Source organism: Archocentrus centrarchus, chromosome 14 (genome assembly GCF_007364275.1).
Source record: "Archocentrus centrarchus isolate MPI-CPG fArcCen1 chromosome 14, fArcCen1, whole genome shotgun sequence".
NCBI lineage: Eukaryota > Metazoa > Chordata > Actinopteri > Cichliformes > Cichlidae > Archocentrus > Archocentrus centrarchus.
In genome coordinates this window covers 17,293,412-17,319,762 of record NC_044359.1, presented here as the reverse complement: position 1 = coordinate 17,319,762, position 26,351 = coordinate 17,293,412, and the positions used below count along the sequence as shown (strand labels likewise).

Here is a 26,351-nt window from a genome sequence, read left to right as displayed (position 1 = left end):
CATGTGAGAAAAGAATATACACATTTCAGATTTAACATTTGGTTTACAAGTGGCTACATGTACAGCAAGATCTTGATGATCGAAAGAAGTGTGCTGGGGTCTAGTGTTTAATCACACCTTAACTGCAACATTCCTGGTTCACCTTTTGGCTCTCTTTCTATGTTTTGTTTGAATTTTCCAGCCTTAACCAAACTGTCATTTTAAGGTCCTTCACATTTAGGTAGTTTGCTGTCAAACCAAACCACAACTTTCTCAAAACTCTATGTATGCCCACAACTTCTAAAATACATCCACCACCATTGCCGCTAACCATAATGAAGCTATTTTGAGTCTATCTGGAAGCTTGAGCTTTTTGCTCTCTCCCCTTGCTTCCTGTCATCTTTTTAGTGGTACTGTCAATTAAAAATAATAAAAGAGGACTAATTATTGCAGCAGCTATTCATTACAGTTGTGTCGATGGGGTCATCGGATGTGAGAATTCTGGCGTGCCATTCTGGAAGGCATATTTTTGTTAACTTTTTATTTTCTTAATAAACCTTGTAGCTCATATTCCATCACTGTTTGTAAGAGAATCTCTTTGATATTAAAATAATAGGCATAAATATTTGCATGATCTGTCTTACAAATATATGGTATATAGCATTAAGAGTAAAACATGCAAATTATTAATTTAAGATGTAAAATGTTGCACAAAGCATTGATACAGTAGTGAGCATCTTAGTTCCATGGGATTCATGGTATGTTTCACTGCTTTTCAAGAACAGCTAGTAATTCTAATAGTGTATTTTCCATCCATATTCTTCCACTTATCCATGGCCGGTTCGCAGGGCAGCAGCCTAAGCAGAGACACCCAGAGCTCCCTCTTGCCAGCCACCTCTTCCAGCTTTTCTGGGGGAACAGTCGTTCCCAGGCCAGCCAAGAGATATACAGTAATCTCTCCAGGGTCTTCCCCTGGGCCTAGCATCCCAGTAGGATATGCCCAGAACACCTCACCCAATAGGTGCCCAGGAGGCATCTCAGTCAGATGCCTGAACCACCTCAATTGACTCCTTTTGATGTGGAGGCATAGCGGCTCTACTCTGAGCCCCTTTCAAATGATTGCACTCTTCACCGAATCTTTAAGGGTGAGGCAAGCCACCCTTCAGAGAAAGCTAATTTCCACCGCTTGAATCCACAATCTTGTTCTTTTGGTCACTACTCAAAGCTTGTGAGGGTAGGGACAAAGATCAACTGGTAAATTGACAGCTTGGCTTTTACACTCAGCTCCCTCTTCACCGTGGACTGGTACAGCATCCACATCACTGCAGCCACGGCCCCAATCTTTCTATCAGTCTCCTGTTCCCTTCTTCCCTCACTCATGAATAAGACCCTGAGATACTAAAGGGATGCAGCCAAATGCCTTCTCCAGGTCCACAAAACTCATGTAGACTGGATGGGGAAAAATTCTCACACACGCTTGAATATCCTGGTGAGTATAAAGAGCTAGTGCAGCATTCTATGACCAGGGCAAAAACTGCATTTTTCCTCCTGAATCCAAGGTTTGGCTAAGGGACGAACTCTCCTTTCCAGCACCCTGGCATAGAACTTCCCTGGGAGGCTGAGGAGTGTGAGCCCCCTATAGTTGGAGCACACCCAACAGTCCCACCTTCTTGAAGCTGGGAACCACCACTCCAGTCAGCCAATCTAGAGGCACTGCCCCAGATCTCCATGCAATGTTGCATAGGCATGTCAACCAAGACAGCCCTACAACATCCACCCTAGGGACCCTGCAACCAGTTGTTTCCTTAGTGACCTCATGGCAATTGACATGCGAGTTGTCCCCCTCTTCTCCAGACTTTGCTTCCTCTGCAGAAGGCGGGTCAGTGGGACTACGGACAAAGTACTCCTTCCACTGTTCAACTATATCCTTAGGTGAAATCAGCAGTGCGCCAGCCACACTATACACTGTGTGACTGTGTGTATACAGGATGGCAAGCTCATGTATCTTTGGGCTGTGCCCTGAGGGGCCACATGGTCTGGTCACCAGGCGTTCTCCCTCAAACATGCTCCCCAGGCCTGGCTCCAGGGTGGGGCCTTGGTAACCCTATCCCGGTCAGGGTAAACTGTTCCCTTATTTTCCTCTCACAGGGGTCATCTAATAGAGTATTAGAAAAGCACAATTTATGCAGTTATGCAACATGCGTTGCATGGAGTAATATTAAAAAGCCTTGTATGACGAGTATTTGAAGAATGCCATCTCATTTAGCTGAACTGGAAATAACAAAAGAAAAACTACACAAGGCATCTGCAGTGTGAATGTTGTGGAGAGCCAAAAGCTAGTTGATTAGAACAAAAATTACCCTTAGGTATCAGATAAGCCAGCAGGGCAGTGGCAGTGAAAAACCCAACTGGGCCTTATTCTGGAGTGCATGAATATGAAATTCAAGGATGAACAATAACAAATGAAAGCCAGTGGCATTAAGTTGCAAGCACCTGCAGCCCACAGACCACCATAGTTGCCTAATAATACATGAGTAATAGTACACTGAACCTCATTAACTCCCATCATTGTATTCTTCAACTGTTGTAATGACTTTTTGTTAATGAGGACTCGTTTCATGTCTTGCAAGCAGTAAGAAACGGGCTGATCTGTTTTGTTAAAAATGGATGAGGTATTCAGCAGAGTGGGGGGGGAAAGAGAGCACTTCTGAGGAATATTTCTGCAGTGTAGCAAAAGTAACTTAAACAGCTATTTTTATATTCTTATTTTGATATTTCTGAGGAAGGAATGCAGCGTGCCCCCCCACTAGGCATCAGGTAGAGGTTTAGCTTTAAAGTTGTAGGCGTAGACGTCAAAATAGATTTAACACTTAGCTCTTTCCAGCTTAAAAAAAAATTCTATATGCTCTCCAGCAACATTTGCCTAGTTGTTTAAACCTAGAACTGCTTTTAAGAGGAGGTTGCCACCTGAGAAGAAAAACAAGCAGGTTCAAATGTCCTACAGACCACCTCTCTTGCCCTTGACTACTGACCTGATCATGGCAGCATGTATGATGAAGCATGTGTCATGTACAAGGTGGTGTATGAGGATTGTTTCAAAAGTGGATGCACTCTCCCGGCCCTTTGCAAGCATGCTGATTCAGTGCCGGCTGCATGACATGAGAAATGGGGCTTTTATTGTGGTGTGCGCTCCTTAGACAACCATCACTAATCAAGATGCTTTATAGAGAACTGAGTTAGGGCCATGTTTCATCAGCTCAAGTCTTATAATGTAGATGTTTATCTGTTTCACAATATATGAGGGTGTCACCTGAACAAGCTCTGATTCTTAAGGCCTGACATATGAGCCTTACAGTAATTTCCCTCACGGAAACTAGCAGCAGTGCATTCCTACAAAACTTAAAATTCACACTTGGTTTTTCATTAAACTAAACAGTACTGGTTAGAATGAAATAAAACATTTTTGATATGGATCACTACAATTACTTTAACAGTTGTTAAAGGTAAACCATGCACATGACAGAACCATAAATAATTAATTAGAATACTGTTTCTCTTGGCTAAAATCATTTAGGGTCAGATAAGGTCAGCCTGGCCGATTCCCATTACCTTTAGTGTGGCATATCTTGTCACGGTGCATTGCTCTTTTGGGCAAACTTGCCTCCTGGAATCCACGAGCATATCACTCTGAAACCCAACCACCCTGTTTTCCCATAACATGCTCAACAGCAGCAGCAAAGAAAGTAAAATGTAACCTGCCATTCTGTTCTCTAATTAAATTTGTGTGGTTATATGAAAAACACATTTTTCTAGCAAGGGTTTTTTTTTTTTTTAACTGTAAAGGTTATTGTTAAATGCTGAATGCTGCAGTGATTATTTTAAAAATATCAAAAGAGACAAAACTCTTTCTTTGTCAACTTAAATTTTTTAAGGATTAAACTGAAAAAAATTGAGATTTATACCACCATAAAAACTTGTGCATTTGTATTGGTGTTTAATGTTCATTTTACGTTTTGCTGGCACTGTCTACAGGTAATTCCTCAAGCCAGTGTGGGTGAAGTACATCATGCCATACGCACAACTTTTCAGAGGGTGAACGACTTCTTCATTCCTCCAACTAACCTCATCATCACTCACGTGAGGTAAATCCATACACATTTAGCAGTCTCTCACCTTAAAACACAAGTGACCTTATTGCTCTCTCATCATAGCGGTCCCTCTAAAGCAAAGGAGAAAAGAGCAAATGAGAATTATAATGAGAATCTCAATGTGTATTAATCACTTATCAAAAATTCTAGAAAGGCTATTAACCTCTCCTTTGAACTTTGCCAATTTAGGTTTGCCTTTGTCTTTCTCAAAAATGAGCCCGCGGTCCACAAGATTGATCTGGAGACCCTTCACCGTGTCAAGACCATCAGCTTAAAGAACTACAGCTGCATCCCAGTCAGCATGGCCTACACACACCTGAGTGGCTTCTACTTCATCCAGTGCCAGACCAAGAGTCTTCTAACCCCACCCCAGCTCCTTCTTGACAGTGTGACAGATGCCGTGATTGGGCCAAACCTCAATGTCACAGGCCAGGCTTTTGTGTCACCAGACGGGCGCTACATTGTGATACCTGACTCACAGAGCTTAAAGCTGATAGTACAGACAGTGTCATTCCAAGGGCAGCTGAGTCTGAACCAGGAAATAGATGAACCTGTGGCTGTCTCTGATCTTGTTTTTCAGCCTTCTTTCACGGAGTCCAATCAGCATGTGGCCGTGGCCACCTCAGGCTCAGGAACAGACCTGCTCTTTGCCGATCTGTCCTCAGGCCACACTGAGGTTCTCCGGAGCATCAAGGAGCCCCTGCCTCCCCAAGCCTGGCCCTGGGGAGGCCCCAACAGAGTGGTGGTCTCAAGTGGGTTGTTTGGACAATATCTGGTGACACCATCAGCCGAGTCCCTCTTTGTTCTTAATGGCAAACAGAGAACGCCGCACTGCGAGGTGTCAGACATCAAGAGAGGGAACACAGTTGTCTGGGTTGGAGAGGTATGAGTGACAAAGAAAAAAAGAGAACAAGATTTAAAATTAGGGGGAAAAAAGGAAAAGATCAGGCCAAATTACCTATTATTAAGATTTATGTGAACATAAGTTGCGGACTCAACCCTGGGACTGAGCAAGAGGGAAACCTGCCTGGGTTTGTTGTATCAAAAGTAAACTTAAAAATAGAGTAATTGAGAAAATATTCAGAAAATCTGTTGTGATATTTCTATTGGGAGAAAGTGTCAATGCCATTCAGTGCAACAGTGATCTATGTGCACTTAACTATACAGAATTGTACATTATTGCACTTCCTTCCATGTTATCACAGCAAATAGGTACCAGAAAAGGGGTTATAACGAACTATGAACTATGCACAATGTTCACTTTTTTTAGACTAAAAAGCTTTCCAGTTTTTGTTTATCTCAACAATGTTTGTCGTTTTCACCAGTGCTGCATATAATTACCACAAACTGTCTGTCCCGTCTGCCTTTAGTGTATGCTTGTCCTGAGTCCTTTTAAAAGCTACCACCACCATCTGTTCACTCGCCTTTGTCATGGTATTGTACTGTATTCTCCCTCTGAAAGCTTTCATTCTCCTAATGCTGGCAGAGGTTGGCTTTATACGCACGTGTAATACCCCTATTTACATTGTCTATCCAAAGAGCTCAATTGGTCCATTAGCTGTCGACAATGGGTGTTTCGGTTGCAGTGGAAGCCTAACAAGAAATGAAAAGTAGATCTTTTGGTCTCTTGCAATGTTATAATCTGTCCCCTGCTGTCTCACATTTATTCTGAACCTGCAGTACAGCCCTGTGCTGTGAAGCCTGAAAATGCCACTTATACCACTTAGCAGATTCCCTCAGGGTAATGACTCCGGTTTACACTGACCCATATGCTGAGGCCAAGCCAAAGTAGCATCAGCGCTGCTATCTGACAGGCTGTGAGCATTTGTACATCCCCTCAGAGAGCCGTGCATCAAGATCAAACATCAAGTCAGGTACACTGGACACTTTTCATGTGGCAATTAGTACGAGAAAAACTTTTTGGATAGCAGCCACACTAATCTAATCTAATTTATGTTTTAAAGCCTTGAGACCTGTTTCAAAAGTAGGGATACATTTTTTACAGCAATATGTACTGTATTAAACGGTTTTCCTTTTTTCCAGGAATACTAATTGTCAAATTGCAGAAATGACTAGGTATGTTTATGACTTTTACCACTTAGCACTGTATACCTACTTTTGAACAAAAAGTCTAAAGTGTCTGTTTAACGCAGTAACTGAATAAACACCAGCAAATCTCCATCTGTTAAAATAGCAGATATTTTGTGTCTGTGGACGAACTGCGTCATTTTCTATGTAACTACGTTTTCCACTTGCACTAATCATCGTAATGATGATCCATTAGCAGCAATACAGCGCTGCGGCTTCTCTGCAGATGTAATAATGTCATCACAAATCACTGGAACCATAAAGTCTCTTAGTATTCCTGCCTCTTCATATTAGAAAGACTTTTTCTTTTCGTATTTGTCTTTGACTGCAAGAATTTCAGTAAGCTACTTTAGGAAAAACACTTCCTGCTAACAGATGCATCCTTACATAGAATAGATAGAAAGTTTTAAAAAATTAATTTAACATGTAATACTTTATCTCAACAAATTTATGAGTGGTCCAGATCTGCAAGCTATTTAAACAGTCTGACTTGCCAGAAAGAGGGGAAAAAAAAAAAAAAAAAGTGTTTTTTGGGGTTTTTTTGTTTTGTTTTTTTTACCTAGACGCACAATGCCTTAATCCGAATGAAATCAGAGTTTCAATTTGATACTGAATGTAACTACAATGTGTATCAAAGATGAGCTTGGTGTGAAATAACTGTTCATTCATCGGGTCATCACGACTGCCACTTCTGTTACATTTGAGGCATATTTTCATACAATGATTTTCAAATGCTGCAAGTTCAGTTTCGTCTCACTTCAACAGCTTCCTCAGGGTCTTTGTGCAGGTCTTATATCATCATCTGTAAAAAAAAAAAAAAAAAACCTGAAATTGCAAATATTCTCCCACAGTTGGTCTAATCTAATCTTGCCTAATATATTTAACAGGTGTTTAACATGACCCCCTTCTTTTTGGCAACTATTCAATTGATTCCCCGTACATTTCCTCTCACATGATGCTGTTCTGACGATAGGTAATAGCTGAACATTTGATCAATTTGCTAACTGTGCTGGCAAGTTTTCAAAATCAGGACTTGAAGCTATGTGTTGTGAAGATCGTTTTGAGTTGTGTAGATTACACCTTTGTGTAGGTAAAAGCATTATTCTTTGCATGAAGCCTAGCGTGGACTTGCTGTTAATTGAAATCAACAAAAAACAAACAAAAAAACAACAGTACTTTAGAAAAGTAGTATCACTGCTTAATAACATGACAAGAGGATTTTTTTTGTTTGTTGTTTTTTGGGGGGCTGAAATTAAATCTTAAACATTTTGCCATCACAGCACAAATGCTCACAGCCTTTGAGATCCAACAGTTCCTGACCTTTTAATGGCAGGCCATGAACACATTTTAAAGAAAAGAGGTTAAAGACATATAAACGTCATATACTAAGATGTCAAAGACCAGCTCGAGTGTGAGAAAACTACTGTAAATCCAAATGGAGTCTTGTGGTGTATCTGCTTGTGTGTGTTTCCTTGAACAAAAAAAAACAACCTAAATTAGATAATAGTAATTTTTCCCAATACGTAGTTGTGCCTGTAACTCCCCAATGCGATGCAATGTGTAGGGTAGAAATCAAACTCTGTGAGAAAAGAAAAAGTAAACACAGGAGGGACGCAGATTTGTCCTTCTTGTTTGTGACTTCGGTATTTGCTGCTAATCAGTCATGAAAACCTTTCTGGCATGAAACTATGAGTGATTTAACTTTTTGAAGGCAAAGATTCAATGATGTTTCCTAGACCACTGTTGCACTGAGGAGAGAAAAATATACATATATATATAAATATTTATCTGACATACATTTATGCTATCATGCTTATAATGGAAATTTCTTAAATTTGTAATCCAGTTTTCTGTCTCAAAGAAAAAAAATCTGGCTCTGATGCTTCTTAAAGTCACTATCCCATCCAAAGTCACTTCCCAATGGCTCTAAATGAGTAACCAACAGTATTTGACAACTCTTAACACGTGCATGTAATGAAAGTAGGCTTCCAATATGATTACCATGGACCCCTTGGTGATCTAACACAGTCACATACAGTTCACAGTTGCTTGTGTAAAAGTCCCTTTTCTGTCCTCTCATTGTCACGTCTTTCAGCTTCTCTCTTAAGGTTGATTCAGCAGTAAAACATTGCTACTAGAGTCAAGGAGAGCAAGAGCAAAGAGACTGCACCCGCGCTTGCTGATATAACTACATAACTGGCTCACTTATGTTGTTTGTTTGGATCTACCTTCAGTGTCACATGACTATTTCTGTACCTCTCCTTTAACCCTAAAATAAGGGGCCGAAAAGCTGAACCGCTTGGTGTGATAGACATTGATAGGAACCACTGTTGTAGATATCATTGTTCATGTTTAGAACACGTTCAGACATGACAAAACTGACTGTACAGTTTTCTTTATGCATTTTGTGTGTTCTGGTTTATGAGGGAATTGTTTTGTAAGAAAAAAAATAAATAAATATATTGTAAAAATCATTTAATTGTGATTTCACTTCATTGTTTTTGATGTACATTAAACAGTAAATCTTTGCAATAGATCTTGCAATATATATATTCTTTTAATTACAATGATTACAATGTCTTAAAAGAGAGAATATGTCTGGTATTGCTTGTTTTGCCTTGTCAACACTCAAAACCATTTAATTTATCACTATCTAGAACACACGAAGAGCAGCAAATCTGTGAGAAGCCGGGCAGAGTGTGTTTGGCATTGTTGCTTAAAAGTGACTTAACCAATCATCAGCCATTTAATTGACTTTACATCTTCAGCACTTCTGTCAAATGTCATTCAACTAATGAGTATGAGGACAACTAGATAAGCTAATTAATTAATCTGTCTTCACCCTATTTTGCTCATTTGTAGTGCTTCACATTTCACTAATGAGATTTTTTTTCTTCTTTGTTATTTTTTTTCTTTTTTAATCTTTGCAGACATCAATTTGCAGGAATACAGCAGATCAATTTAACCCAAATCATCCTTTGATTACTCATTTATAATTAAATGTTTGACTGTAGACAAACTTCACAATTTTTTTTGCATCCACCTAACCTGCTGTGTACATAAACGTGATCTGCGATTTCCATGTAAGCAGTATCATATTACATGGTTTGTTTTTTCCCAGGGCCATCAAAAAACATTAGTAAAGAAAAATAAATTTTAAAAAATACAGACGCAAGCATTTTGACACCCATTGTGAGTGTTTTTCTGCCCATTCAATGGCTATAATCTGTTAAATTAATTGTAATCACTCATTGCCAGCAGCTACAAGCAGGCTCGGTAATTCAGAGGTTTTCACATCATTCAACAGTGGTCACTCAATCTTGCTTAACAAAAATGATTGCAGAGTGTCTCCATTTTAAAGTCTGCATAAAGAGGCAGTAACTTTAGTGATGGCATGAATTATGAGACATAATTCATGTCCTTTTTTAACTTTCATTTTGACCTTCTGTTTCCATAATCGTTGAAGATTTTAGGTGCGCTTCTCAACACCTATTGAGATTTCTAGTAGCCAGAGGATGAGGCAAGACATCCACCCAAATCGGATGATTCTGTCAATGCTAAACGTGTATCAGTTAATTTATGTTTGCTGCTGTTCCGTAGCTCACGTGATTGTGAACTGCGTATCTTTGGGTTCTGGACTGCTGGTTGGACAAAACAACACAATTAATTTTCTGTGCATTTTTTAATGACCAAGTGCAGATATCAGATTTGTGAGGTGGGCTGTGCAAGTGCCCTCAAAACTCACAGAACACAGTAAGCAACTCGATAATAAATCTGAACAGAATTGATCATGCACTCGTCTCATTTGAGAAATTCTCATGTCCACTTGTATTTGACTCCAAATGTTATTTTTAGGTATAATGAACCACTGACTTTTTCAGCCTTCGATGATCTCATAGCTGCTCATAGGTGATGCTGCAGCCCCATATAAAGGTTCATAAGGCTAGAGACCATGGTATTCAGTCTTCAAAAAAGACCTCCAAAACACAAACCTATCACTTATCAGTCTACCTTGAAAACTTTGTATCTGACAAGGTTAGACAGAGTGACAATTTTAACACTGCCTGCGATATCCACCTCCTGTCCCTGTCCATTTCACAGCCTCTTTATGGCTCAGCCTGTTGATGAGCTGGCATCGAGCTGGCCTTCACTCCTGTACAAGATCATGAAATCTATTGTCTTTCTGTGCTCAACGCTCTCCAACAATCCATGGCCATTACTTGCTACACGGTTTTACAGAGAGACATTGTCAGTATGCTTTTCATCAGTGTCAAGAGTGACAGAAAGGGGTGAAAGAGAAAATAAAAGACTTCCTGGAGCCAAACACCAGAGAGGTAAGTGAATCTGATCTCACAGACAATTACCATCCTGTTCACACCTGCTTCAATTTCCTATGAATCAGAAAAGAAAGGAAGACGCCATCGTTTATCTGACTGAGACCACAAGAAGAATATACCTCACATCCATATTTTGGATATGACGTAATTTTCTTGATATTCATAATCTGATTCCAATATTATCTGATGATGATGTTTAAAATAAATTCTCTTTACAGTAAAACTGTAAGATTGAATTATAGCAACTCCGCAAACACAAATCTTCTGCTTTTGGTTTCATTGAAACAGCAGCACTAAACTCACAGCTGTCGTCAAGATTGAGACAAGTGTGAGTTTGTCTCAATCCAGTCCAGATAAGATTTGGTGTTTGGACTTAGAGACATATTATGTGTGTCTCTGTTGGGCTCCAAGTTGATTACAAGCTTTTTGCTCCCAGTTCCCAGTTTTGGGAACTTTTAAGATTAGGCTTTAAACATTACTTTTTGATAAAGCTTATAGTTAGGGCTGGATCAGGTGGACCTGAACCCACCCATAATTATACTACAATAGACCCAGGCTGCTGGGGGCTTCTCATGATGCACTGTGTGTTTCTTCGTTGCTCACTTCTTTTCACTCTTTATGTGTTTATAGACTACTGAGCCTGGTTCTGCAGGATGTTTCTTCTTTTTAAAGGGGAGTTTTTCTTTCCCAAGGTCGCCAAGTGCTTGCTCATAGCGGGTCGTTTTATTGTTGGGGTTTTCTCTGTATTATTGTAGTGTCTTTACCTTGCAGTATAGAGCACTTTGAGGTGATTGTTGTGATATGGTGCTAGATAAATAAAACTGAATTGAATGGAATGGAATGCAAAAGACAGATGCATATCAAATCAGTTGACCTATCAGAGTCCAGCAGGTGATAAATACACCTGCATCTGACTGCTGACTACAAAAAAAAAAAAAATTAAAAAGGAAAAAATGAAAAATAAACACTGACACTGGGTCAGTATATTCATTATTACTAAATGCATAGCATATATAAACCATTATAGATTTGGTTGTATAAGCAGATGAATGCAGAGATCACATAGCAGACCAGTGCAAAAATTTAGACTGTGTTAGAGAACAGCTGTGTGACAGGCACAGTGTAAGGGGCGGACAAGACAAAGCACTGAGGAAAACTGAGGGCTTAAAAATACAGTACACACACACAAGGTAATTAGGGAGAGTGGAGACAGCTGGGGAGAACAGATGAACTGAATTAAACTAATGAGACAAGGGAAGTAAAACTGTACACAACACACACACAAGACAAGGGAGTGGCAAAATAAAACCGGAAGTAACACCAAACAGAGATGGCGACTTGGCAAGACAGGAAACATAGGGAAGGCAACTAAAACTGAACAGTCCAAACATTACAAGAACATGAGAAATCATAATAATGAACTCTTTACCTAAGGACAGCATAACAAACTCAAAAGGCCAGAACTAAGAATAAACTAAATGGAGAAATACAAAGATCCATCCATCCTTCTTCTCTTTCATTCTTATCCTGTTCAGGGTCATGGGGGGCTGGAGCCTATCCAAGCTGACATAGGGCAAGAGGCAGGGTACACCCTGTACAGGTCACTAGCCTGTCGCAGGGCCAACACAGAGAGACAGACAACCACTCACACCTGTGGGCAATTTAGAGTGACCAATTAACTCCAGTAAGTGCATGTTTTTGGACTGTGGAAACCAGAATACCCAGAGGAAACCCACGCAGACACGGGGAGAACACGCAAGCTCCACACAGAGAAGCTCAGGCCAAGGTGGAATTGAACCCAGACCTTCTAGATGTCATCCTAACCGTGAGGCAGTGCTAACCACCATGCCGCCGTGCTGCCCAAAATGCAAAGATGAAGAATCTAAACCATAAGCACACTATGAAACTACTGAAGAAAAATCTAACAGTAACAGAACTTGAAATACCAAAAAATACAAAACACTGGGGAAAAAGACCCCGGATCATGATACTGTTTGTGTAAATCGGGATGACACTTCAGTGTGGATTGATCTACATTTGATCGAATGGAAAAATCTGTTCAATGATCTGGATGAGTGACAGAGGAAAAATTGTGGGTTGCCCTTTTGGAAGAGTAAAGGTTACATAAATGCCTTGGAAAGATGGATGCATTTACTCCTTTCAACACCTGGTTAGGTGCCGGTCAGGCCACCTCCCTTGGTGGTTAGAGATACAGTCTCACTGAGGAAAGATATCACAGGCTGTCCTAAATGCTTTTGAAGGTAATTCACAGTAACTCAGTGGCAATTGCAGAAGTTACAAATAATTCAACTAATAACAAAAACCAATGTGTTGAAGTAGAATTGAACTGATTAGTGGCACTAACTGGCATCATGGATGTACTGTGATGTACTTCCTGATTTCTTTTACTTTCTTTTTTTTTTTTTTTTTGTATATTTGTAATACGGTTCACATCATCAAGCTAATTTTAATATTACGCAAAGATAACCCAAGTAAATACAAAATGCAGTTTTTAAATGATGATCTCATTTATTAAGGGGAAAAAACTATCCAAACCTACCTAACCCTATGTGAAAAAAATAACCTCTTCATTTCTTATCATCTCATAAATTAACTGCGATTAATCATGTTTGCTGAAAAGCTGAGTTCAACATCACTATCTACACCAGGCCAGAATATTGCCAAACCTGCTGAATCAAGAAATCACTTACAGTAAATAGAACCTAACAATATGAAGTAGGCTAAAGATCTCAAAAAGTAATGCCACAATCTAAGGAAACTCAAGAACAGTATAAAGACAAAGTCATTGGCATCAATTAGTCTGGAAAGGGTTAAACACCCATTTTTAAGGCTTTGGGACTCCAGCGACCCGTGATGAGAGCCATTATCCACAAGTGGAGAAAACTTGCAACAGTGGTGAAAAAAATGAAAATGAAAACAAATCAAGGTTTTGGAATTGCCCAGTCAAAGTCCAGACTTAAAGCCAATTGAGATGCTTTGGCGTGATCTTAAAAGGCTGTTTGTGTTTAAAAAATCCTCCAGTTTGGCTGAATTAAAATGGCTCTGCAAAGAAGAGAGGGCCAAAATTCCATCACAGTGATGCAAGACTCATTGCCATTTATTGCAAACACTTTCAATTCAATTCAGTTTTGTTTATATAGCACCAAATCACAACAAACAGTTGTCTCAAGGCACTTTATATTGTAAAGTAAAAACGATACAATAATTACATAGAAAACCCAACAGTCAAACATAACATACAGACATATATGACTTACTGCATACTAGGGCTGCTGTGTGTGTGTGCTCACTGTGCTGAGAATTTCAGTTGTTAGCTACTGGAGTGGATCGCTATAACCACAGTTTGTTAGCGGGCGCTGCCATTAGCACTAGCGATTGTTCAATACCAACAGGAGCTCAGGTGGAGCGAAAGGAAATGTTTTTCTGGCATCCAAAGCAGCAGTGCTTGTTCCTATACCACTATTAAAACCTTTATAGTTTAACAGCTAGAAGACCCCTTTATCAACCACCTGATCAACAAGTGTCAGTGTGAAGAAAAGAGAACTTTGTAGCTGCTCCATCCACCACTGTTTGCTTCACACAGCAAAAAACTGCAGAAAAGCTACGCAAGTTAAAATCTGCAGATGAACTGTTAATAAGACCAAAGTATTTCTTATCATATTACTTGATTAATTGATGGAATAATTGATAGAATACTCAATTACTAAAATAATCAATAGGTGCAGCCCTAGTGCATGTATGTCTCTCTATACGTTGGATGATATTACAGTAATCCCTGACTTATCGCGGGTGTTACGTTCCAGGACCACCCGCGGTAAGTGTAAATCCGGCAGCAAGGCCACGGAACACTTATCTCCTATGTTTGTCGATTGTTTGTCTTTGTCTTTGGATGGGTGGTCTAAACGCTAGCGCCTTTGACGACAGCAAGGCCACGGAACATTTATCTCTTGCTTGTCTCTGTTTTGACATGTAACAACAATAATTTGGTCCTAAATTGATTCTAAATTCTAAATTTATGTACAGCACTTTGGTCAACTGTTGTGTTAAATGTGCTATATAAATGACTTGACTTGATTTGACAATTCTGGAATTAACAGGATGTCAGTGAAGGGAAGCCAATATGGGAGAAATATGCTCTCACTTTCTAGTCCCTGTCAGTACTCTAGCTGCAGCATTTTGGATCAGCTGAAGGCTTTTCAAGTAGGGACAGCCTGATAATAATGAATTACAAAAGTCCAGCCTAGAAGTAATAAATGCAGAAATTAGTTTTTCAGCATCACTCTGAGACAGAATGTTTCCAATTTTAGAAAAATTGCATAAATGCAAAAAAAGCAGTCATACATATTTAATATGTGCATTGAAGGACATATCCTGGTCAAAAATGACTCCAAGATTTCTCACAGTGTTACTGGAGGCCAAAGTAATGCCAGTATCGAAAGCTGCACTGAGGTCTAACAAAACAAGCACAGAGATGAGGCCACTGTCAGAGCCATGCAAAGATCATTTGCAACCTTCACTGATGCTGTTTCTGTTCTGTGATGAATTCTGAAACCTTCTTCAAATAAACCATTCCTCTGCAGATGATCAGTTGGCTGTTTTACAACTACTCTTTCAATAATTTTTGAGAGAAAAGGAAGGTTGCAGATTGGCCTAAAATTAGCTAAGAAAGCTGTGTCACGTGATGTCTTTCTTCAGTAATGGTTTAAATATTGTGGTAAATAGCCAACTAATAAAGATAGATTGATCATATCTAATACTGAAGCATTAATCAGTGGTGGAACTTCATTGAGCAGTCTAATATGAATGGTGTCTAATAGACATGTTGATGGTTCGGAGGAAACAACTACTGAAGTTAACTCAGAAAGATCAATCAGAGAGAACGAGTCTAAACAAATACCAGCATTACTTGATTGTTGTTCTTGCTGCCAAGGGTGGCACAACCAGTTATTAGGTTTAGGGGCAATTACTTTTTCACATAGGGCCCGAAATGTGTTATGGAAACTTCCAGATGTGGTGCTCACATAAGTCTCTGAGCATGTGCCTGTATTAGAGCTCATGGTTACCAAGGAGGACTGCATGGAGGAGCCAAATAAAAGAAAGCCTTTTTAAATACCAGTGGCTGGTGGAGCTCTGCAAGAGGAGAGGCTTGAAGGCACACTGTGAGTCCACAAAAGTTTGGGTACAGAGGTTTCGCTGTGGTCTACATACTATTTGGGGTCAAAAGGGGCTGTGAAAAGGAAAGCTATCACGTCCACCAGAAACAGTCTCTAGATCACTTTGGATCAGGAGAAATGGTTTGTGGACTAGTGCTGCTGGGACACAAGTCAGGGCCTGAACAACCATGAGTTTCCTGTGTGGTGATGTATGCTGTTTAAAGACCCAAAACACCCAAGGACCTCAGGTACATCAGTGAAGATATGCCCCATTTCAACCAAGGATTTATCTTTGACTATGTTCAAAATTTCCTGGCAACAACCAAACTGCCATCCCCAGAGACATGTCCCTATACTATGGTTTAAACTGTAAAGGGCAAAGCTAATGAAACAATGTCTGACAAAGATCTGCCAGAATTCATACAGTTCAGTGTGATATAACTCAGAAAAATGTTTTAATTTCAGAAATTTGGGATCTTTTCAGTATAAACATTGCCTGAGAGCCTTTCTAATCACCCTAATGAATAGGGAAAAGATGAATGGAATAGTCTGGGAAACTGTCAATGCTGGTACAGAAAGGGAAAGAGCCTAATCATATCAAAGTCTTCATCTGTTACAATGAGGTTTCACTGTTTCATATGAGCCTCGGGAAAACAGTAATGAAAAAAATTGTATTCCTATTTATGTGCAATCCACAAGGCTAAACAAAAATCAGCATTTAAACTGTGCTTCTCTCTTCAGGATTAATTGAGGCTTGATACAGGTATTTGCAAACAAAGGAAATGATTTGAACATTTTTGTTGCCAAAGCTACAAATCCATATAAGGTGGTGAAATAACTACAGTACATTTATTTGAATTTCAATAAAGACATTTAACTTATTTTAGTTGTTTTAAATTGAAGTTGTTTAAATTAAAGTCTTGGATGTCTCTTCTTATGTGGGAAACTCATAATCCTCAGTGTGCCCAGATGAGGGCCAGCAAAGCTAAAATTGCCTCAGCAGGCTCATTTGGATGAATCTCAGTCTCACTAACAAGATTTCAAACTCCCCACATCAAACCCACAGGAAAGCAGACCTGGGTCAAATATCACAGTTTTTTTGTTTTTTTTTCTTCCCTGACTTGTGATGCATGGGGGTTAGATATATTTGTCTGCCAGTGAATGGTGGAACATGACAGACGTGAGCCAGAACCATCTGATTTGGACTTCTGGCATACATTAAAATGCAACACATGTTAATTTTTCATGTGATGAAGCTTAGTGATCTCCTCAGTCAACAAATCAGTAATGACACTCCACGGCCCTGCCCCAATACTCAGCACAAATCCAGTACTCTTCCCTTCCCTCATTGGGTCCATATTTCCAGATGTCAATAAAAATGTGGTTCTTATCCTCAGCATCTGTCTACCTACAGCTACTTGTGAGGTTTTTTTGTTTTTTTTTAAGTGATCAAGGCGCTGTCTTGCAAGCTTCCAGTACAGTTTCAGGTTAAGGACTGCTCAGCAAAATACAAGCTATAAACTTGTGTACAGTAATTAATGCCATTAAATGTAACTTTCTTTTACAGCTGTGGATATGTATATGATGTACTATTGAGTTTTCTGGTGAAATCATCTTGTGAAATGTATTTAACATGAGTTGGATCATTTTAGTTTTCTTTAAATGGTGTGTGAGAATACTGCAGACTATCACAATGGATAGTTTGCATAATTGTGGTAAAAATTTACTGTAATGAACTAATTGGCAGGGCAGGGCAAACTATGGTGATGGTTAGGTCAGCAATGATCAATTTCAATTTAAACTGATACTCTCTAGTCCTGCCTACCAAACTGCATTTATAGGCAGGTATTTTTTGGACACTTACCGCCATGTCGTATGTGCAAACACGCCATCTCACATACTCTGTCCATCCATCTATCCAGCAATATTAATATCAGTAGCATAATTCCACCTTTTGATCAGCACCACAGACAGCAGCCACAGTCACAGGTCAATGGAATGGACACATTTATTTAAGCTTATCCTGTAAACTCACACCATCTTCTTCAACTAGGCTACCGCGAGCCCAAAACAGATTGAGCCTTGATAAAATAACAGAAAGGCAATGTAATGTTTATAAATGGACTGTACTTATCACTTCCTTACTATACCCCTGTCATGGGGTAACCTGTGCCCCTAGAGGACTAAATGTGGTTATGGCCAACTGGAAGGACAACTTCTATTATAATGGTATCTTGCCAGCAAAATAGATGTTTTAGTGGTGAAAAAGAGGCCAATACTACTGTGGTCCAGTCCTTCATTGGGTTACTTTAAATTTAGATAGGTTCAATAAGATGCAGATTTTTGGTAATTTATTTCTAAACATTAACATTGTCATTATTTCCATGCTATAAAAATACAGATACAATGGGCCCACACATCCCAAACAATTTATTAGTACAAAGTCACATCAATTATCAATATTACCAAAATGTTGGATGAATGCTCTGCTCCATGCTGCCACCATCTTGGAGATCCAGACTGCCAAACAGGATGTGGAAGATTCCAAATCTTTTTATAGTAAGGAGGACGATTTGGAGCTTACTGAGTGAGTAAGAAAGCAGAGGAGGTATTTACCACTCTTTTCTTGTTAAATAGTATTTGATAGACTGGAAACATACTGGTTTATTGGTGGTCTTGTACTGCAGCTTCAGAAGGGGTAAACGGAATGTTTTATTTTGCTCTTAGGTAGGGAAATCCCTAATTGAGAGAGTTAATTGGTGAATTCTCGTGTGGTTTATTCTGGGGGAGGGGCTTAGGTTTTATAAGCCTGGGTCAATGCAGAAAAGGTGGCATTGCAGGCCTAGTGTGTTGATAGGGCCTATTAGGAATGGGCCTATTAGGCATGGGCCTAATAGCCATGGGCCTAATAGCCATGGGCCTAGCCTTTGGGAGTTTTGGTTTAGTTGATTTTTGAGTTCTTTTGAACAGTTTTAAGTTTGTTTTTGTTTTTGCATTTTGTTTTGTATTTTTTGTTGGTCTTATCACTAGCCTGCCTTGTAATCAGCACCTGTAAATAAACTGCACATCGGGTGAAGAGAATTCCTGCCTCCAAGTGTGTTTCCTCAACCGCAGTTGTTACTACAACCCCATTCACACAAGCATCATTTTATATCTTTTAGGAATATACCTAAGCACTTTTTGCTTAACTTTAACACACCCACATACACACATACACAGTGGATCAGCTGCTAGATATTTCACATGCACACATTGCAGTCTGAGTGCATATTTTCAACATCTAAGTGGTCATAATGTTTCAATCCTGTGCAAAACCACAGACTTCTCACCCAATCTTTTCGGCTTTGTGCTCAACAAAATCACTGGCAGCACTGCACAAGTCCAAAGTCCTGGAAGTATACTCATCCCCTTCTCAACATCACTTTTTGCTTTGGTTTGCTAAATATAATTTTTTTTGCCACTGGTCCAGCAAACTACTGTATTAGACAGTTGCCGAAAAAACAAAATGTTGCATAGTTGCCATCAACGGGTTTGTGCACATTTTCCAGAAATAACAGAGCAAGATCAGGAAGTAATATTTTCCAGCCTGCCCATTGCCATCAAAACCTATGTTTAACCAAAAAAAAAAAAAAGAATTAGGCTTTGGTTCACAAAGCAGAATGATGACTTTAATATATAATGGATTTCATATAATCTGTCCATTATTGCCTTAATTCAATCATTATATACTTGCAATGTAATGTGGAGGCATGTAGGAAGGGGCTAATTGGTAGTCATGTCAACTGGGTCCTGTAGTACTACCACAAGTTATATTTTTATGCTTTTGTTATGGCTAGAGATTAACTATATCATAGTCCATGTAACATCTGGTGTAAGTTAAAGCTACAAAGTGAAGTTAACCTGAAAGCCAAAGTAGCAGCAGAGATCATATATTCAGTCCACAAAGAAAACAACAGCACTCAGCTCAGAGGCCAGCTCAGAGCACAAATCATCAAAGCAGATCTCTCGGTTTCCTGTGCCAAAGCCTACTTTTACCCCTTGATAAGTCCATCACTACCAAAGTAACAGAATATACTAGTCGAATCTTAAAACAAACCTGTATGTACAGACTGTTCAGGTAAGGGATATAACTAATAATTATTTTCATTGTTGACTAATGTCCCACTGTGCTTTGTGTCTATAAAACAAATCAAAGTGAAAATACCAGGTTGGATTTTTTTCAAATATCTTGTCTGTGTAGATTCTCAGTCATCCAGGTCATAGTAGTCTCTGGAGCTTGAAAAAGGCGACTGGACTTCTTTTTGTTTCTTGAAGACGTTTCACCTCTCATCCGAAAGGCTTCTTCAGTTCTCAACCAAATGGTGGAGAGACCCAGGTATTTAAACCCCTGTGGGCGTAGTCCCCTGGAGGTGGTTATGACCCTCTATTGATCATGTGCGTGAACACATGTGCCCAGGTGTGAAGGGGGCGTGGGTCATATTTAATCAGTGGTTTCAGTTGAAACCAATAAATACCTGGGTCTCTCCACCATTTGGTTGAGAACTGAAGAAGCCTGTCGGATGAGAGGTGAAACGTCTTCAAGAAACAAAAAGAAGTCCAGTCGCCTTTTTCAAGCTCCAGAGACTTTCAAATATCTTGTTTTGTTTTGTTGATCAGCCAAAAAAGGTTTAGTTCTCTGCATTATATGACAAAGAGAAGTATCACATACTTTCATCGGCGAAGTTGAAACAAATAATTTATATGTTTGCCATTTTCTGTTAGAAAATTCTATTAACTAAATAGTCACTTGATTTCATGCCAGCTGGCTTATTGGGTAATCAACTAATTGTTGCAGCTCTTTATGACATCCTCTATAGACATTCACTTAGTAATAGAAGTGCTTCTGTGTACTTTAATCTTCACCTTGGTTGTTTATTCCTACATTGAATGGGATGTATTTTATTTATTAAACCTTTATTTATTCAGGTAGTCCCACTGAGACTCACATTTGCAAGAGAGACCCGTTTCGAGAAACATAATAAATTTTCAACATCTACTGTGAGACCATGAACCCAGTTTAAGCAGAGTCTCACCTGTGATACTAGTGGATCATTAATCCTAGAAAGATATGATGAAATGTAAGGATGCACCATCATAAACAACTGCAACAACAGTTGCAATATGTTCCAATACTGCGTAATTTACTGTCAATTTTTTCTTTTTTTTTTTTGAGTTTGAGTTTGAGTTTGAGTTTGAGAGAGTTTGAACACAAAGATCCTCCAAGAGTAAAGTATTAATGGTTTAGCTTATCTCAGGCTCGCAGTATGGTACCAAGACAAGGCACAGTGAGGAAAGGAAAAGGCTTTTAGGCAATCTCTCAAAACTTGAGTGGAGGGATGGGATAGTGATAAACATAAAAATATGATTTTGATTGTTTTCTGAAAAGGAAAAGTACAACAAAGTATTGTATATTTATGTGGGTAGATCAAATATCTTTAATTTTTTAAATATTGACTGTTGTCCCTTTTATACTTGTTATAATTCATTACTTTTAGTTTTATTTCTCCCCTAAATTATTCCCCCAAGCAGTCAATAAATAAATCTGAATTCTTAGAAAGATTATATGCTGTAAAATTAAATTATGGAGAAAATTAAGTGGAAATTAATATACTTTGTTTTACAGCAAGACCTGGGCATATTATTGTCACTTAAATTTAGTCATGTTTTGTCAAGCAAAGTGTCACGGCTGGCCGCTGTGCAGGCAGGAAGGAGGACCCCAGTATGCAGACTCCAGGACGGTGTAATTCTCTCACACGTTTATTTACACAAGTTTTACAAGTCATAACCGTGAGCTGTGATTCCAAGGTCAGACCCTACAGTAGGGAAGTTTGTTTTCACCACTGGGAAAAATAAATAAAATAATTTGCTGCTATTAAGCTAAGCCAAAATTTTGAGCTGCTGTATTAAGTTGACAGCAATCTGTCTTCCAAGGTGGGTGGAGAAGAACAAGGGTCTTAAGAGGGTGAAACTCCAGCAACACCTGTGGGTAGGAAGAACAGCTTTATTGCGTGCTGGAGCTTTACCCTATTTAGACCTTTATTTGGAAAGGTTGCCAGGATAAAGCCTCTTTTCTTCAAAAAAAATGCATCTGAATTAACCACAAGACTTACGGCAGAAACCAAACAGAATCAAACAAGGTGCTGCAATGACCCAGTCAAAGTCCAGACCTCAACCTGAATGAAATGCTGTGGCAAGACCTTAAGAGAGCTGTGCATAAATTAATGCCTGCAAACCTCAATAATCTGAAGCAATGTTATAAAGAAGAGTGGGCCAAAATTCCTCCAAAACAATGTGAGAGACTGATAAAGTCATACTGAAAATGATTACTTCAAGTTATTGCTGCCATAGGCAGTTCTACAAGCTACAAGTCTTGTGAAAACTTTTTTTTTCATCACTGCCTGTCTGTATGTAACATACCTAAAAATTGCTTCTTTTTTTTTTATTCATCTTATTTCTTCAAATTTTTCTGTTTTTGACAGCCGTTAGACAGTCCTTGGAAGGTGCTCTCAGATACTAGCAGTGAAAAGGTTGTTATAAATAAGTGCAGCGGTTCTTCACTGGTGTCGCCTGCCAACTCTGACTGCAAGTAAACAGAGCCTTTTTCGCTCTTGTCCAGTTATGCTATGCTTTCATTTAAAAAATGCAAGCAGTAGAAGAATGTCGCTGAAGGTCGTGTTTTGTTACAAGTAAATGTAATTCACTGTTTGAGGGAGCAACAGAGCTCTCTTTTTTTCCAGGGCAGGACGATCATTATCTCCACGGACAAAACAGCTCTCTTGTCAGGCAACTGCAAACATCAAGTGTTTGAAGCAAATGACCAGCACTGTTGTTCTGTTGAAAATGGTCCAAAGGAAGTGCTAAATGCCATCCAACAGCTGCCATAATGAAAATCTAAGTTTTTTTTTTTTTTAATGTAGCTCATCAAAGAAATACACGACATCAAGTGTTCACTGCCAGCTTTTGAAACCTAGCTGTCTGCAGTTCATATACAAAACATTAAGTGACATATACTCTACAATAAACCTGCTTTTTGTTTGCAGGTGACAATCTGCATGCTGAGGTGAGTAGGACTGATTTTACCTACAGTCAAGTCAGCAGCAGGAATTTAGATTAACGCACCTCGTTGATTCTGTGCTGAATAAATATTTTTTGTAGCTGAAAAATCATTTCAGATCAGTACAGTATAGTCAGTTTTTGTAGGCTGCTCATTAAGAAGAGACATCAATGTAAATGTCACAGGCCTACATTTGGGGCAGTTTCTGTTCATGGCTAAAGTGAAGTGCAAACAAATCATTATCATTGCAGCAGAGGTGTAAGTAATAATCACGGGTATTAGTGCTCATTGTGATGTTGGTTATAGTGTCAGAAGGTATGCTCGGCAACTAATGTGCAACGCATAAATTATTCATCAGAGAGGAATAAAATCACTTTATAACACCGACAACAAAAAAATTTGAAGTGTCAAGTTTGAGCCCTGTAACCAGATAGTAATGGGTATGCAATTTGAATTCTGAATGCCTTTATAATGCACAATGTTGCAGTTTTTGTTCTGAATGCTTTCTGTGTTTTATTTGTTCGGCTTGCGGATGTAAATGTCAGATGTTAATATAAACAGACTCAAACACTTACAGTGTTAACAGGAAGTTCAAAGAGAATTTAAAACATCTGAAGGCAGACTACTGAGCCCCAGTAGCCTTCATCTTTATTGAGTAAAGAAAGACCCGTGTATCCATTCAACAGTTTTTCTTTTCAAACATCATTTATGGCATTTTGATGTTTGAATGCACATATGAGCAAAGATATGAAGTTGCCAATGGGTAACAGAGGCTTCAAAAAGTTGCTGAAAAAGAAGGAAATACAGCTATAACACAAAAAGCTTCTAAAACCTTTCTAAAATTCAATGATGATAAATGCGATGTATTAGCTAGATCCCAAACACACTGCCAATGCAGTAAAATCATACCTGGATGAGAAAATGCACAACATTGCTGAAGCAGAATTAGATCTTTGGAATGTCCTTCAAGAAGCCTGGAGAACTATTCCTGAAGACTACTTAAAGAAATTACAAGAAAGGTAGCCTAAGAAAGTTCAGTCAGTGTTGAAGAATAAAGGTGATATTACCAAATATTGACTTTCAAGCTTGTTAGAATTACACAAACTCTGTTTTTGCCTGACACTGTATATTGCATTTCAGTGTACATTTGCACATGTTTCAATAAATCGTGCAGTACTATATACTGTACTTACCACCAGAGGACTGCCAGGTCTCCCAGCCACAGACTGGGCCAGATCTAAACAAGGCAAATTCATAATTTATAGATTTAAAAGCAAACAATGACACAGCTACTTCATTTCGTTACCGACCAGCTTCCTGCAGTGTAAATTTGTAGCTCAAATATGAGGGAGCGAGTAATGTACTAACAAAATAATACCGTGTACGTGCAGGTTTAATGTGTGCGTTTCTCTCTGAAAACAGTGTGGCAGTTCAGATAAATGAGAGGAGGCCGAAGAAGAATCAATATGTTTATGATAAAACTCCTATGTTAGAAATTGCTGGGGCTGTGTGGACCTGAGAACCAAGAATCAAGTGGAGCGAAAGATTTATACAGAGAGTTGCTTTATTATAATCTATTCATTCACATAAACCTGAAATCCATGTGTCAGATGACATGTATGATGCATATAAGAACACAAAACATTATTTATTATCAAATTCTGAGCCGTCTGTGTGTTAATCAAGATATTTTTGCTGTGCCCCGCGCAAAAATGCACACATCGCATAGGGTTTGTCTGCAATGTGAAACTGAACTGGAGTTATGCACCAAAACTGTTGTCTCACATCACGCAATTGGAAAGTCTTACTGTAGGAGTGTCTCTGAGGAAATGTCATTCACACGGTTTGTTGTCTTTGCTGTGATGGGCTGATATAGACAGAGAGGAGCAGCCACACACCTGAGTGAAAAGACCAGCCCGTACCTGACTGTCATTCACTGCATCATTCACAGTTAGAACATGCAGTCCATGTTGCTGTAAAACATGTTACAGGGCCAAGTCATTTTCCCATATTTATCAACTTAAAGTAAATGGAAGAAGTTCCCTGTTTCACTGTATTGAGATTTATAGATGTGAATACAAAAAGAGTAACTGACATTATTTCATAGCCACAGGGGGCCACAGGCCAATGTCCCAAGCCTGGATAAATGGGGATGGTTGCATCAAGTGAAGGAGAACATGCAGAGGGTTGGGGTGACAGAAGAGGATGCAAAAGATAGGATGAGATGGAGGCAGATGATCTGGTGAGGTGATCCCTAAAGGAAGCAGCTGAAAGAAGAAGTGGCACAGCTGGTCAAATAGTGCTAAGTGGATGGGGAATTTAATTCTGGCATGTTAAACCATTTGTATTGTTGCGCTTGACTGCAAGTGTCTGAAGAGGAAAGTGCGAGTCTGGGAATATTGAATATTAGTTTAACCACAACCCTAACAAAGTGTAACATTCAGACATGTATCTAACACACTAACATAGTCCCATAGCTGCATTTTGACAAAAAGTTCCTATCAAAGGAATTAATGAAAGAAAGAAACATGAATGTCGCTCTGTATGTGCACATAGCTGAGAAAAGCCTGGGGAGGGGGGTCAATGTGTACAGATCTCTGTGTAGAAATGTGACTAAAAAACAGCAACAACAAAAATAAACAAACACTCGAAGTCACTCCTTTCGCATTAAAAATTAAAAGGTGTATCCTTGCATGTGTCCTGCGTCGGGATTGTCCTCGTCCCTCTGACCCTCCATTAAGTTCAGTTCAGTTTTGATGTGTTTCAGTGAAACACCAGTATTATTACAGAGCAGAAAAGAGCAAAATGACAGAGCCAAAGTTTTGGCACTGCGCTCACAGCTCTGAGCCATCCACTGGTGCCATTTACGCACTGCTTTTAATAACATCTCCTCCTCTCATTCCAAATAAATAAACACTCCTACCAGCAACTATGCGCACACACTGCGCACAAAATAGGACATGCTTTTTTGTGTGCTAAATTTAGTGCAATTTGCAGTAAATTACCTGCCACAAACCTTGATAACTCACATTTGTGTGATTCATTACATTCTGTCCTCACTTGGAAATTTATGATGGGGCAAACAAGTTGCTCAGACGACTGACTCAGACTGATTGCAGTGTGTGGGTAATCTGTCTGCATTTATAAATGAAATGGCAATAATTTGCAGATCTTTGCCAATCTGCCTGAGATTGATTGCAGTCAGACTGACTGAGATAGTTTGGAGGCAGGTTGTCTCCCACCAGGCAACTTGTGCAATTGCCTTGTGATTGAAAGCGGGTGCCCAGAGGCTGAGTGTGCCGCACGCTCAACCTTGTGCGACCAGTTGGTCGTCACAACTACTTACAATCGGTCCTAGACAGCAAAGTAAGGGGTTATAGCTTTTGTTTTCTTTTTAAACTCATCCATCCTTTTCGCTTTTCAGTTTGGACACTAATGTAGTGAATAACTGAGATGTTAACATCCTCTGGACACCACCTATTTGTTATTGCATTAAAAAAATTAAAAAATAAAAATTATAATTGAACTAAAT

At 39.1% G+C, this 26,351-nt stretch overlaps 1 protein-coding gene across 1 annotated transcript in view; it reads left to right on the top strand.

Moving 5' to 3' along the window:
- fstl4 (follistatin-like 4) overlaps nucleotides 1-8,635 on the top strand; it is a 226,459-nt gene extending 217,824 nt beyond the window's left edge. The window contains exons 15-16 of the mRNA XM_030745510.1: nucleotides 4,012-4,121; nucleotides 4,317-8,635. Coding sequence (XP_030601370.1) covers nucleotides 4,012-4,121; nucleotides 4,317-5,016 — 810 coding nt within the window. The 3' untranslated portion in view covers nucleotides 5,017-8,635. The remainder of the gene's footprint in view (nucleotides 1-4,011; nucleotides 4,122-4,316) is intronic.
- Nucleotides 8,636-26,351: the final 17,716 nt, after the last annotated feature.